Source organism: Alnus glutinosa, chromosome 2 (genome assembly GCF_958979055.1).
Source record: "Alnus glutinosa chromosome 2, dhAlnGlut1.1, whole genome shotgun sequence".
NCBI classification, from domain to species: domain Eukaryota; kingdom Viridiplantae; phylum Streptophyta; class Magnoliopsida; order Fagales; family Betulaceae; genus Alnus; species Alnus glutinosa.
The window spans coordinates 18,642,739-18,656,712 of record NC_084887.1 but is presented as its reverse complement, the minus strand read 5'-3'; the positions used below and the strand labels follow the sequence as shown (position 1 = coordinate 18,656,712).

The window sequence follows — 13,974 nt, the reverse complement described above, 5'->3', positions numbered from 1 at the left end:
AAATCAATGATAGAGAATCATATTGTCACTCTAGTAATCAAACGTCATTTATGTCATGGAAAAAGCTGTACATAACCAGTTATTATAGCAATTCCTAATATTATAAAGGGTGGAAGAATTACAAAAGCTCCAATGGTGGCAAAGAAAGCCGTATCATTCCTCTGAGACACTTCATCCAGGTATGCTTGTCTTCTGATATTTCTCTTCTGTGAGATGGTTAAGAACTTGGCACTAACCTTCTTTAAATCTTTACCCAAGGGAATGCTGAAATCCTCATCTCTGTCTCCAACCAACTGTGCTAGCTGCTCACGGATTGTACTTCTCTGAGAGCTGCCATCACTCTCATAACCTGAAGATGATTTAAGACCATAAGTAAATCTTAAGTTGAACCTAAGTGAGCCTTCTATAAAGAAAAATGTTACACGAACTCCTCCTTTTTCACTCCCAAGTGCTTACTCCATAACGTGGCAGTTGCAGAAAGAGTTACACACAGGAGTTTGCCACTGCCATGTTAGGGAGTAAGCACTTGGGAGTGTAAAAGAGTGAGTTCATATAGCATTTCTTTTGCATAAAATGGTTCCCCCTTTTCTCATTGTGTTCTTTTTGTTGAGAGAGAATCAGAGTATGAGTGTTCCAATGTTGGATGAATTCACATACCATCAACAGCTGAGCTAGTGGAAGTGAGTTGCTCCAACAGATCCAGCTGTGTGCGAGTAGCAGATAAAGACCCTTTTAAGATCAAAAGCGCATCAGCATCAATATCAATTTTTTGCAATTCAAAATTTTAAAAGGTTTAAAGTTAGGATCTTGCATCACTGAACAATTGTAATAACCTTCCAGATACAATCTGCTACCTTCTGAGGGAACAGGGACCAGAAAATTTGTGGTAACAGAAGGAGAAAGCTTCAAGCAGTTTGAACTAGAGAACTGATGAGAGCTAGTTAGAAAACATTAACTACATAGAAACTAACAGGCTACTTGTAGTCTGCTAAATCCTTTCTTTGATTTCGTTTTCCTGTTAATGTCAAGGTATGTTGTTATCTAACAACTTGAAGACTTGAGCTCAATATATCTTGTTCAGATTCTTTAGAAGTTGCTCAATCTTCAAGCAGACATGCATGGCTAATCTTAGCTCTATATTAAGAAGCTGCAGGACCTTACTTGAATTGGAAGAATATCATCAATCATGATTTACTTAGAAATATTAAATAAAAAAAGTACATGCTACATATTAGCTGACAATCACAGAAGCATGCATTAACCATAAAGGACTTAAAACAGCTTAAGAGCTATTAAATGAACCAACCAAATGAGTGTACTCTTCCAAGTAAATTGCACTGAAATCATTTTGGGATATGATCTGTGGGCATAAAAGAAGCACTTCAATTCTTTTAGAAGAAAAAATTGGCACGAATTTGTTCATAAAAGCTAGAAGACCAATTATCAAAAAATATTTACAAGCAGTATATATAAAAACCACTGCTTGCTTTCTTTTTTTTAACCTAATAAATATTATACAATGGGGACCTTTAAATTAGGTGTTATTTCACATGACAGGCCTTGCATCTCAGCAGGATGCACAACATGCAAAGTAACGTGGTCTCCGTTAGGTTTTATATTGGCCAATTCAGTGTCCAAAACAATTTGATCCAAGTCGAATTTAGTTAAGGTAAGTTGGTACTTAGGCTAGAAATCAAAAGGTTGACTATTATTGAAGAACTGAGAAGCTCATTCGGAGCCTCAGTCAATGGTGGTCTGGAAGAGTGATTTTTTAAGAGCCCTCGAGAAGCTCGGTCAAGGAGCTCAGTTCACCTCCTCTAGGTGTTGTTTGGGGTCGATTGGGAAGGTGAAGTGTCCAATGATTCTTGGAGAATTTGTTCCATTTTCTTGAGTGTTTAGCCGTTAGGTGTTCAAATTAGGATCTGATAGATTTTTAGTGCAGTAATTCTTCTGCCTGTGACATTACAATAGGCCAATATCACATAAAAATCACCAATTGAAGGTGTCAGACTGTCACCTCAATTTCACAGCAAAAAATAGTTTTTATTCAAAAGAACAAAAGAAAAAGAGGAGGAGACCAAGTCATATTCTAGATACAATACTAGGGTGAGCTCTAACTGAAACCATAAGAAAAAACTGTAAATTCTTGTCACACCCAAGTTCAAAATCCTTATAGAGTTATAGGATAAGGAGTTAAATCTTCCAGTCTAAGATTGAGTCAGATTCTTAATAGAGTCCTAGTCTAATTATTTCTTAAGAGAGTTAGAGTCCTATTTTGATTAGTAATTAATTTTGTAACTGATCAGTATTGTTCCTCTATTTAAATGGAAATTATTATGAAGAAGTATACACGTTGAATATTATTAAGTCTAGTACAGTTCTCTGTATTTGGGAGTTCTTGGCTCACACCAAAAAAGCCAATTATCTTTTCCTGTGTTTTGTACTAGTTGGTTCGCATCAATATATATAACAGGTAGCAAAATAAGAGAGTGAAAGCTTTTCAAGTCCAATAAGAAGAAGCTGATAAAAAACAAGTTGTGAAAGAATCTAACAATTGCGTACCAGAGAAAGAAACAGTGGGATCCTGCTCTGTAACTCCTCCTTCAGTTCCCTCTGACTGAGAAAATGTTCTAAAAGAAGAAGAAGAAGAAGAGTGGTACTGGTGAAGCTTGAGGAGGTGCTTGTGTTTGGGGAACAGAAGAGGAGGAGGGGGACTAGAAGGTTTTGGGTGAAGAGAAGCGACAACAAAATTCAAGGCCATGGAGTCCTTTGTGAGAGTTGAACCAAGTGTGAGGTGTTGCTTCCCATTGTCTCTTGACTCTGAGGTTGTCGTTCGGTTGGTTTTGGTTTTCAAAAGAGCTGTTTCTGGAATATTATACTCCACCTCATTTTATTTTATTTTTATTATTATTTGGCCCAGAAAGAGCTCCTCCACTCGTTTATTTGCTTAAGGGCTTGTAGAGGAGAGGTGGTGATGGTATCAAATCAAGCCAATCGAAGTCGCCCATGTGTAAACATACTTTTTTCATTTTTTTTTTCTTCCTTTTTTTCTTTATTTTTCCTTTTAGGGTCTTAGCCTTTTCAAAATAGTGGTAATTCAGGTTCATAGGTTGAGTTTAGGTCATGTAGGATTATAGATATATGATTATATGGGTCGACACAAACGCTACCAATTTAATTAATCGTGTGAATCCTATAACACCCAACATTAAGAAGTGTCAAAAATTAAAATACTTTTCAGTTTTAAGTATGGAGAGACTAGTTAATTTAGTTAAGATAAAAAAAAAAATAGTTAGTTGGTTAGAGTTAAAAAGTTAGTTAGTTAGTTGGTGGTTAAAGTTGGTTGATTAATTAGTTAGGAACAAAGAAAATAAACTTAAGGATAATGTAGTAAATATGAGATTAGTTTAAGAAAACAAAAAAAAAAAAAAGGGTTAGGAAAATTGGATTTGGCTTAAGTGCTTAAAAGAAACTACAGTATATGGGCGGTAATTTTTTCAATATTCTAAATTTAATTTTATTCTCCAACATAGGATCTCTTGCACTTAGCACATTGAGGCCTGGCCTTTGACCTCCTTGAAATGCAAGGAAATTCCTTCCCGTCTTTTGTCCAGAACTGCTACCAACAGTAGGTCTCTTTGCAGGATAACATGCTTGAGGCATCGGTTGCTTTCTCTGATCGAAAGCAACAACAGCTTCCACAACTACTTCTCCCCAATAGAGGCAACATTCACCAATCTAGTGAAGTCCCTAATATCGAAGCATATAGAATTCATCAAAAGTTTCATCATCTTTCATTCTAATCTCTTTAAATCTAGAAGTCAACATCTGAAGTTTAGAATTTTTAACTGCTTTTGTTCTTTCATGAGTGATTTCTAGAATATCCCATGCTTTTTTGGTAGTTTCACACATTGATATTCTCTTGAACTCATATGGTGATACAGCCTTCACTGAGCGTGTACTGCAATCTTAATACTCTACAGTACCTGGACTGGAAAGCTCAATAACTGAGGAACATATGTCTCTGTGGATGACATAGATTTTGAGAGCCTACATGGATTTACTTTCATGAGGAAATATCAATAACTATCATCAGTCATCACCAGTAGTCTTTGCAGGAACAAAATCCGTCCTTGAAGTGATGGAACCGAACTCGGTCCCTAACAATTATTTCTCGATTATATGCTTTTGAAACATATTTTGTAAACGAATGACAATCTCTACAAACTCTTAAATTCTTTACTATTCGTATAGGTGTTCCTTTTGAAGTTCTTGCCAAACCAAAAGCAATTGCCAACTTCTCGCTATGACATGATGTGCAAGTTTCCAGACACTCTTTGGTAATCAATCCAGCCACAGTGATAAAAGACTGCTCTGGCACGTAACCAAGCAGGGTAGCCTGGCAGATTACTTCTCTCAGTTTGCAATAAATTTCACTGGAATCAGGATGTGACTTGTCATCAACAACAAATTTATGAATATTATTACCAACTTCAATCCAGCTCCAACCCGGTGTGGTCTTAATTCCCTGGCTATTAATCATTTTTCTCATCTTTGAAACACCATCAGTATTTTTGGCTCCAGCGTATATTGTAGCTAGAAGAACACAGTCCCCTGCATTTGATGCCCCGAGCTGAATTAGATTCCTCATGGCGATTTCTCCTATTTTCACATTTTTGTGAATCTTGCAAGAACCAAGCAAAGTTCTCCATAGGACTGGATCATCTTGTGAAGGAGAAGTCCCTATCGTTTCAAGTGCCTTCTCAAGCTTCCCAGCTCGTCCAAATAAATCCACCATGCACCCGTAATGCTTAATTCCAGGCTTCAAATTGAACTTCGAGCTCATCATGTGGAAATACTCTACACCCTCCTCAACCAATCCTTGGTGACTACATCCACACAACAAACCAAGGAATGTTATGGAATTTGGTTTAAGTCCTGCCATCAACATCTGCGTAAAGAAAGAGATTGCTCCATCCCCACGACCGTGCACTCCATACCCAACAATCATTGAGTTCCAAGTAAAAATATCCCGTCTCTGCATGCTATCAAAGACACGGAGAGCATCATCCAAACTTCCACATTTGGCATACATATCTATAAGTGCATTTCCAACAAAAACATTCTCCACAAACCCCTCTTCAGAAGCAACCCTATGCAAATGAACCCCAATATTCATTGCGCCCACGTGAGCACAAGACGAGAGCAAGCCTACAAGCGTAAACCCATCGAGACCCACATTCTCATTCTTCATCCTATCGTACACCTTCAACGCCTCTTGATGAAAACCCGCCTGAGAGTAGCAAGAAATCATTGAATTCCAAGAGACCAAGTCTCTATCAGACATATTATCAAACATCGTTTGGGCAAGTCCAATTAACCCATTTACCACATACGACCTTATAAGATTGGTACAAACAACAACGTCCCTCTCATACCCACATCGTATTATAGTCCCATGAACCTCTCTGCACTTGCTCTCCGCCTTAACTCTCTCGCAGGCCTTCAGAACAAATGAGAAAGTGAAGGTGTCGGGACGAGCAACCAAAGCAGAAAGCATGTCATTGTAATAAAGAATGGCTTGGAGAGGAGAAGGGCTATTGGCAAAGCCTCTGATAATGGAATTCCAAGCTTGCGTTTCTGGGTTCTCAATGTGGCGGAAGAGAAGCTCAGCGTAGGCCAAGGAGCCAGAGACTGAGACAGCACAGAAGTTGAGGAGTTTGGTGGAAATGGCGGGGTGGTGTTGGAATCCGTTGGTGACGACGTGTGAATGGATTTTTTGAAGCCTTCTGAGACTGTTGCAGCCTTGCAAGAGTTTAAGGATAGTATCGGATTTGGACATCTCTGTGTCTCAGGTGTCTTTGACCTTTGCAAAACTTTGTATATAAGATGGCCAATAAATTACAGAAGGAAAAAAAAGAAAAAGAAAAAGGAAAGCTTTCAAAAATCAGGCACCAGGGTCCCATGGTTAAATATGTCTGCGGAGGTGAGAAAGAAAACCATGTATTCAATGAACTGCAATAAGGCACCATCCCCGATAGGCAACAGTTATACAGCAGGTTTCTTTAAAAGAGAAATGATCACTACCTTAACACAACATCGGCACATCAAGCTGAGTGTAAACTATTTTTAATAGAGGAGTAATCCTTATACTCATAATGCACAACAATGACACAATATTAAAGCATAATGGAGTGGGGCCTATGTATGGGTTCCACTCCATTGTGCCTTCGTATTGTGTCATTGTTGTGTAGTGTGAGTGTTTTAATCATTTCTCTTTTTAATATCTTTTTTTCTTTTATTTTGGATCTGAAAACTGGTTGGAGGGGAAATGCTCTCTCTTTGAAATGGCTCTCTCTGTGTCTCCGGTGCACACGTTCTCTCTCTCTGTGAAACGGCCATCCTTCTCTCTCTGGTCGGCCGTTTTGTTTCTCTGGTAGATTTGGCGACTGGATCTGTCTCCGGCGCACACGCTCTCTCTCTCTCTCTCTCTCTCTCTCTCTCTCTCTCTCTCTCTCTGTGAAACGGTCGTCCTTCTTTCTCTCTGGCCGACTGTTTCGTTTCTCTGGCGGATTTGGCAGCCAGATCTGTCTTCGGCAAAATAAAAAAAATGCACTCTCTCTCTCTCTTCGTTTCCCTATTGAGCTAACATTTTTGTGGGTAAATGTTTCTCCATGTTTACAGATCTCACTGTCGTTCTCTATTTCTCTCCGTCATTGTTCTTCTCTACCGGTGTTGTTTCCACCTCCGGTGACTCTCTTTCTCTCTCTGAAATTATTGTTTGAAAATACTGATTCGGTTTGAGGGGAAAAAATTTGGTCTTTTGGTTGTTGTTGGATGCTGTAACTGGTGTTAGTGATTTTGCTGGTTCTGATTCGGTTTTAGGAGTAAAAAAAAAAAAAAAACTAAGATTTGTTTTGGTACAGTAAGTCTTTTGCTACATGTTGCAAGGATTTTGAGGGGGTTTTACTTTGTGGGTCGTTGAAGATCTGGGTATTTCAGGTGGATTTTGAGTGGTTTTGTTTCATTCCTCATGGTTTTCTTGTTAGAGTTACTTCTTCGTTAATTTTTTTTTTGGGTCTCTATGTCTCTATATGTGAATGATTTTTTAATTTTGGGTTTTGTCTCAAATGGTTCAAATTTGTGCAAATTCTTAATATATTGTGGGTTATAGGCTTCTGGTATTCCTCAAAATTTGGATTATATTGTCAAATTAAATGCTTTTAAGGTTATTAGCTTAACCTTTATGTAGTTTAGTTTTCGTGTGGAGTCTGGATGCAAAGCCTTATGTAGGTAAAATAAATAACTTGAAGGATTTGAGGTTTAATTCAGCTTTCAAAGTGATGGAATCATTATGTAATTTCACTTTTTTCATTAATTTGTTTGGGAAAAAGATGCAAGAAGGGATAAAAACTCCAATTTGAATGTTCGATTTTGCATTAGTTTGATACTATGTCATTAGACTTGGCAATTCGGGTCAGCGGGTCGAGTTCGTGTCGACTCGACTAACCCGATTACATATTCGGGTTCAACACGAACCTGACCTGATTATTAATCGGGTTGAGTTATGGAACCCGAACACGACCCACTTGCCAATCGTATTACCCGAATACGACCCGAATAACCCGGTGTGACAATCGCCCAAAGAAGAAGAAGAAGAAGGATGAACTGATGAAGGATCGTCCAGTCGAGAGAAGCAAACAACTTAATCCTGCGAGAGAAGCAATCCGGAGGCTATGGAAGAGCTTTTTCTGTCTCTCTCTAAAGAACACAATCCCGTTTCCATTGCATTTCCAAATCATAGCTAAACCGCACACAAATCACAATCCTCGCTCACTGTCTCTCTGTGAACAAACCCTAGTTTCCAAAACCCTCTGCCCCGAGCACAAGCGTGAAGCCCATCGCATCCAAGCCCTTGGAAGACTCGGCCCTGAAGTCCGCCACCAAGCCCAGATCCAAGCCAGCCTCGTTGGCCGCGAGATCGTCGGCGGTGACCAAGCGGCCAATTTCTGAGACCGATAGCAAGGATTCGTCCAAGCGGGCTAAGAAGAAGGGGCCGAAGCCAAGCGCAGATGGCGTTGTTTCGCCTGACGACACAAAGGAGTCAACCGCCGGAGATGAGAATAAGCTCTTCCAAAGGGCCGGTGTGGAGTGAAAATGAAAATGAAACGAGTGAAAGTGAAAAGAAGAAAAGGCCTGCTCGGTTTCCTGAAGTTTCTGTAATTTTTTTTTTTTTTTTTAATATCTAACCGTGTTATAATCGGGTCTGTCTTTGACCCGCCAGACATGATTATAAATGGTTTGACCTGATTATGACCCGAACCGAATTACCCTAAACCCAAACCCTGTATTTTCGTATCGAGTTCGCGGGTCGTGTCAAAAATTGCCAACCATATATGTCATATTTGCCTTTTTCAATTCTAGTACTACCAAAACTTGCTAGTTGTAGCTTTGTACCTCGCTTTAGCTCTAGCTTCCACACTATGCTAAGTTCCACCAAATAATGAAGGGAGCCATTTTCATATCCTCCAAGTGCAGACTAGCAGCATAGATGTATTAGTTGTTGTTGGTGTTCTTATTCATTGTTGCCCCTTTGTGATTTTTAAATGTAATAGTTGTTTTTTTTTTTTTTTTTTTTTTACATGTGCTTTTATTTTAAAATTAACATAATGGTTGTTTCTTGGTCATGTAACCCTTTTCTGGTTGCTATGATGAAGTTGCTCTTGTTTCAAACTCAACATTATGGTTGTTTCATAGTTTCATTTTGTTTTGGTTATTGTCAATTCTTTGAAATTATTAGCAAAGTGAATTGCTTATTGTAGGTTCTCAGCAATCCAGAAAAGACACCTATCCACACTTTCTTTTGTAATTATGATTTGAGTGACACGCCAGCCGGTACCAAGGTAGTTTTCCATCACAAATTGAAGTTTTTTTAGTATTTAGCAATTCCTTTGTATGATTAATGATGTGATTTCAACTCGGTTCTTTTAGAAGTTTGTCAATATCTTTTGCTTCGTTTAAGTAACAGCTATATTGGCAGGTATTTCGAATTTTGATATGGATTTGAAGACAGTCATTTTATTTCAATACTTTAATTCAGAATCTAAGCTATATCACCCATAAGATGCATTATTTCTGTCCTTTGTTAATCTGAAGTTTAGTAAGCACAAGAATGCTTGACCTTTAGACGCATGCTCTTCACGACAAATTGGTGTTCAATACAATGGCAAATTTGGTTTATAGTGTCTCATTGCCCCTTTAAACCTCATTTTATTGCTTCCTTTGTAATTTCTTGGATCACCATTTATTTAGTACATTACTTGTTATTGAAAGATTATTTGGTTTAAACCTCTTTTTATTGCTTCTTTTGTAATTTCTTGTATAAGATTATTTGGTATTTGTCATAGATGCTATTGTTGTGTTAGTCTTCCCTACCTCCAGACGCTTGTTGTATTCACAAAGTGTTAATACTGAGATGGTGGAAGCCCACCTTCCTTGGTGTTCAGTTCTGCACGTTCCAAGGATTGTCATGCTAAAGAAACTTGTGCCATTTGGTTGGAGGATACAAAGATGGAGAAATTCTGTAGTTTTTGTTTTTGCGCCTGTCCTGTTATTAGTTTATGGTATTATAATTTCAATTCTTGTAATTGCAATGCTTGCAACTTATTCCTTGTATTTGGGTGCTTGTGACTTGCAAGAAATTAAAGTTATAATTTTAAGTATTACAAACAAGCAACTTCTCTTGTATATTATATTTTTGTTCTAATGATGCCGTCATTTTGCTTCGTGTATGGTCGATATAAAGTTATCATAGTTGTCCATGAATCAATGTTTGCCCTTCTTTTACTATTTATATGCACTGAAAAGTCTAGCACAAGCTTCAGTTCGGATCTTTTTTTTTTGAATAAGAATAAGAATTCACATTGAATCATAAAGACGAGGCTTGATTAGCCATTACAAAAGACTGAATAAAAGGAGGACAAACTCCTAACCAAGCACAATCTAACAACTGAGAAATGGCCATTTTTACCAAGATATGAGCTGCCATATTGGCAGACTATTTAACATGCCATATGTTCACCAAGCTTCAGTTCAGATCATTACAAAGGAATCCACTAGACAAAGCAATGGAAAATATGGTATTACTATAAAAGAGCAAGGATTGGATCATTACAAAGGAATCAATAAGGTGGTTAATTCATCACATTGAGAAGTCTCATCTCCTCTTTTAGGTAATTAGAAGATAATCAAATATTTCATAAAATCAAAGGTTTAGTTACAATATATAGGCATCAGTCCATTATTGATAAACATAGAGAAAACAGCCTACGTTGAAAAATAAGCATAACCAAAGGAATGGACTAGTAGTTGAATGAACTACAACTACGTTTAGTGAAATGAATATAACTATATAAAATTCCACCTGCTCTCTTTTTCTCTTGCTCAAGTAGCTTCAGCCCATGCATCAGAGTTGTCATAGAAACTTCTATATTCCTTTTTGCAACTTCACCAGCCTAAATATAAAACACAAACGATTCAAAATGTAAAGGTTCCAAAGGTTAAAAAAGAAAATCTAGTATTTAACACGCTCTTAAACACAATTTTTGTACCTCAACCATTATGTTAATTTTCAAAATAAAAGCACATGTAAAAAAAGGATTAGGCTTAGGCACTGTAAAAAAAACTAAAGCATAAAATTAGATCTTGACAATTGAAAAAACTACAACACCTATAATGTAATTTTTTCTACAACACCTACGCCTAATCTGTAAAAAAAAAAAAAAAAAAAACTATTACATGTAAAAACCACAAAGGGACAACAAAGAATAAGAACAACAAAAAGAGTAGAATTACGAAATGAAAACATTAAAAATACAAAAAAAGACAAGAAAAGAACTCAGATCAAGAAAAGGAAGGCATCAAATAATAAGCAAAGATGTAGTCTACATTTAGTTTAGCGTGTAGGATAAGAAATTTTTCATCATTTTGCCTTCCAATGGATGTGAGACTACAAAATCGACAGTTAACAATAGAACTTTGGCTCATAGACAACAAGGTATAGAATAATTTAGAAACACGGACAGACTGACAACAAAGTGTAGGGAATAAATATAGAACCTTGAACAAAACCGTCCCAATGATATGCAATTCCAATTATATTTGGACAAAAATTAACCCCAAGACTTCGACGAAATTCAATTTATGCCTCAAGAACAAAACTAACAAGAAATAGATCCTAAGATCTCATACCTTGTAGTTGAAAGGAGAGGCAATAAACAGACATACTACAATGTGTTGCTCTTCTCAAAGAACAGATACTACATGTATTTCATCTTTCAAAGTGATGGAATCTTTACCCCTTAGTGCATCTTTTCCCCAAACAAATTAATGAAAAAAGTGAAAAATTACATATAGATTCCATCACTTTGAAAGCTGAAATACACCTCAAATCCTTCAAGTTATTTATTTTACCTACATAAAGTTTTGCATCCAGACTGCACGTGAAACTAAACTACATAAAAGCTAAGCTGGTAACCTTAAAAACATATAATTTGACAATATAATCTAAATTTTGAGGAAACCCAGAAGCCTATCACCCACCATACATTAAGAATTTGCACAAATCTGAACAATTTGAGACAAAACTCAAAATTAAAAAATCATTCACATATAGAGACACAGAGACCCAACCAAAAAAAAAAAAATTAATGACGAAGTAATCCAACAAGAAAACCACGAGGAACAAAACAAAATCACTCAAAATTCACCTAAAATACCCAGATCTTCAACGACCTACAAAGTAAAACCCCCTCAAAATCCTTGCAACATGTAGTAAAAGACCTATTGTACCAAAACAAATCTTAGTTTTGTTTGTTTGTTTTTTTTGTTGTCCCCCCCCCCCCACCTAAAACCGAATCAGAACCAAGCAAAATCACCAATACCATTCAACAATCAAAACCAGCAAAATCATTAACACCAGTTACAACATCCAACAACAAACAAAAGACCAAATTTTTTTCCCCCCTCAAACCGAATCAGTATTTTCAAACAATAATTTCAGAGAAAGAAAGAGTCATCGAAGGTGGAGACAGCACCGATAGAGAAGAACGACGGCGGAGAGAGACAGAGAACAGCAGTGAGACCTGTAAACATGGAGAAACATTATACCCAAGCATGTATTCTTTAAGAATTCGGTACTGAATTTCATTGTGCTAAGAGAATGTGTTTAAGTAGAGATTGTTAGATTTGTTAGCTCTCTTAGAGTTTTATTTGTGTGATTTGATCAACCCATTGAAGTCTAGCTTAGAGAGGAGATCTAAATTAAATGAGTCCATTGAAGACTCCTTTAGACAGGAGGTTTGTTTGGGAAGCATTCATGTATAGATATATGTCAGAGTTAAATGTATAACTACTACATCAGAGATATGTGAGTATGAGTGCTTTGTAATTATCTTTGTCTTCTGAATAGTGGATTTCCTGGGTTTGGCTGCCCCGGAGTGATTTTTCTCTTTGTTGGTAAAGAGTTTCCACTTCGCCACAAAAATATCTGTCTCATTTACTTTTCCACATTTATATTTTGGTGAATTGTTGATCGCACACACCCTTAAATTAGGAGTTACATAGTTTATTTTTCAAAAATGATTAAGAATCTGATATGATTTCTAAAAATATGATATTCTCATGTTTAATTAGTTTACTCCTAAGCATCATATGAATGATTTATTCTTCCCAAAATATCATTATCTACGTTTTTCTTATCTATGTTTTTTTTCCTTATTATCTATATAATTGGCACTTTTACTACTAATAAAAAGAAGGGAACAATATACCTATCCCCTCAAACTACCACTCAATTATCAATGTCCCTCTCAAACTACCAATTGTGTCATTGTCCCCCCTCAAACTACCAAAAAATGTCAATGTCCCTTAAGATCAACAAAAAGACAGAAATGACCATAATTTATTTTTGAATAAGACAAAAAATGTCCTTATAATTTTTTTTTTTAAAAAAAAAAACTTAAACTAAAAAATAAAAAATAAACTAAAAAAAAAATTACTTTTAAAAAAAATTAAAGAAAAAAAGTAAACAAAAAAATGAAAAATAAAAAAACAAAAAAGAACAATTTTTTTTCAAAATAATAAAAAAAAAAACTAAAAAATAACAGAAAATTACAAAAACATTTAAAAAAAAAAAGAGGAAAAATCTTTTTTTTTTTTTTTTTTTTTTTTTGGTGTATAAATTTGTCATTTTTTTTTTTAATAATTTTTTTAGTTTTTATTTTATTTTAATAATTTTATGAAGTGTATTTTTGTCATTAGAGGGATATTGACAATAAAATAATAATTTAAAGAGATTATGTTACTTTTTCCTAAAAAAAAAAAAAAACACGTCTAGACCACCTATCGAGTCATCTACAATAAGTACTTATGTATGGTAAAGCCCATGGAAAATTAATCCGTCTACCTAAACGTCAATCTAACTATTAGAAAATAGAATTATTCACTCACAAATTAAAAAAAAAAAAAAAAAAAAAAAAAAGTGACACTTCTGCTTCAAATTATTTGTACAAGTATTGGCAATTTGAAAGGGTCAACAATTTTAATTTATTTTTTTAAAAAAAACAAATTGAATAATCATACTTTGCGCTTATTGATAAAAGGGCACGCAAGAGAAAGGTTTAGCGTCTTATTAATTAATAAACATATGATATGTGGTCATTCTTATCATTTAAAAGAATAGTAATAATATATACCACACAAATATCTTATTTTATTAATGTGAAAGTGTAAATTCTTCATTATTTATTTATTTAACAAAAGTTGATTCAAAACTAGATTGAAATTACCACATCAGTATAATAGAATGCTTGTGAAATATTAATATGGTATATAGCATATTCTCTTGGCCAAAGGGGCGGGGATTCAATCCCACTTCTTTAAAAGGGGACCCTTTTTTTTTTTTTTTTTTTTTTT

The 13,974-nt window shown here is 35.7% G+C and overlaps 2 protein-coding genes and 1 non-coding gene across 3 annotated transcripts; all 3 read right to left on the bottom strand.

Annotated features, from left to right (window-relative positions):
* Window positions 1–22: 22 nt before the first annotated feature.
* LOC133861973 (uncharacterized) lies at window positions 23–2,856 on the bottom strand. Its single transcript, XM_062297806.1, has 3 exons — window positions 2,563–2,856; window positions 658–729; window positions 23–349 (listed from the first exon to the last, which is right to left on the bottom strand). Exons 1-3 carry the CDS (start codon window positions 2,759–2,761, stop codon window positions 54–56), a joined length of 567 nt encoding a protein of 188 aa, XP_062153790.1. The 5' UTR covers window positions 2,762–2,856; the 3' UTR covers window positions 23–53.
* A 978-nt stretch (window positions 2,857–3,834) lies between these two features.
* On the bottom strand, window positions 3,835–6,038 carry LOC133861573 (pentatricopeptide repeat-containing protein At3g56550). The gene has a single exon (XM_062297364.1). It carries the CDS (start codon window positions 5,840–5,842, stop codon window positions 4,100–4,102), a length of 1,743 nt encoding a protein of 580 aa, XP_062153348.1. The 5' UTR covers window positions 5,843–6,038; the 3' UTR covers window positions 3,835–4,099.
* Window positions 6,039–10,912: 4,874 nt separating this feature from the next.
* Window positions 10,913–10,994, bottom strand: LOC133862126 (small nucleolar RNA R16). Its single transcript, XR_009899149.1, has one exon. It is a non-coding gene; the product is annotated as a small nucleolar RNA R16 (small nucleolar RNA).
* Between the last annotated feature and the right edge of the window lie 2,980 nt (window positions 10,995–13,974).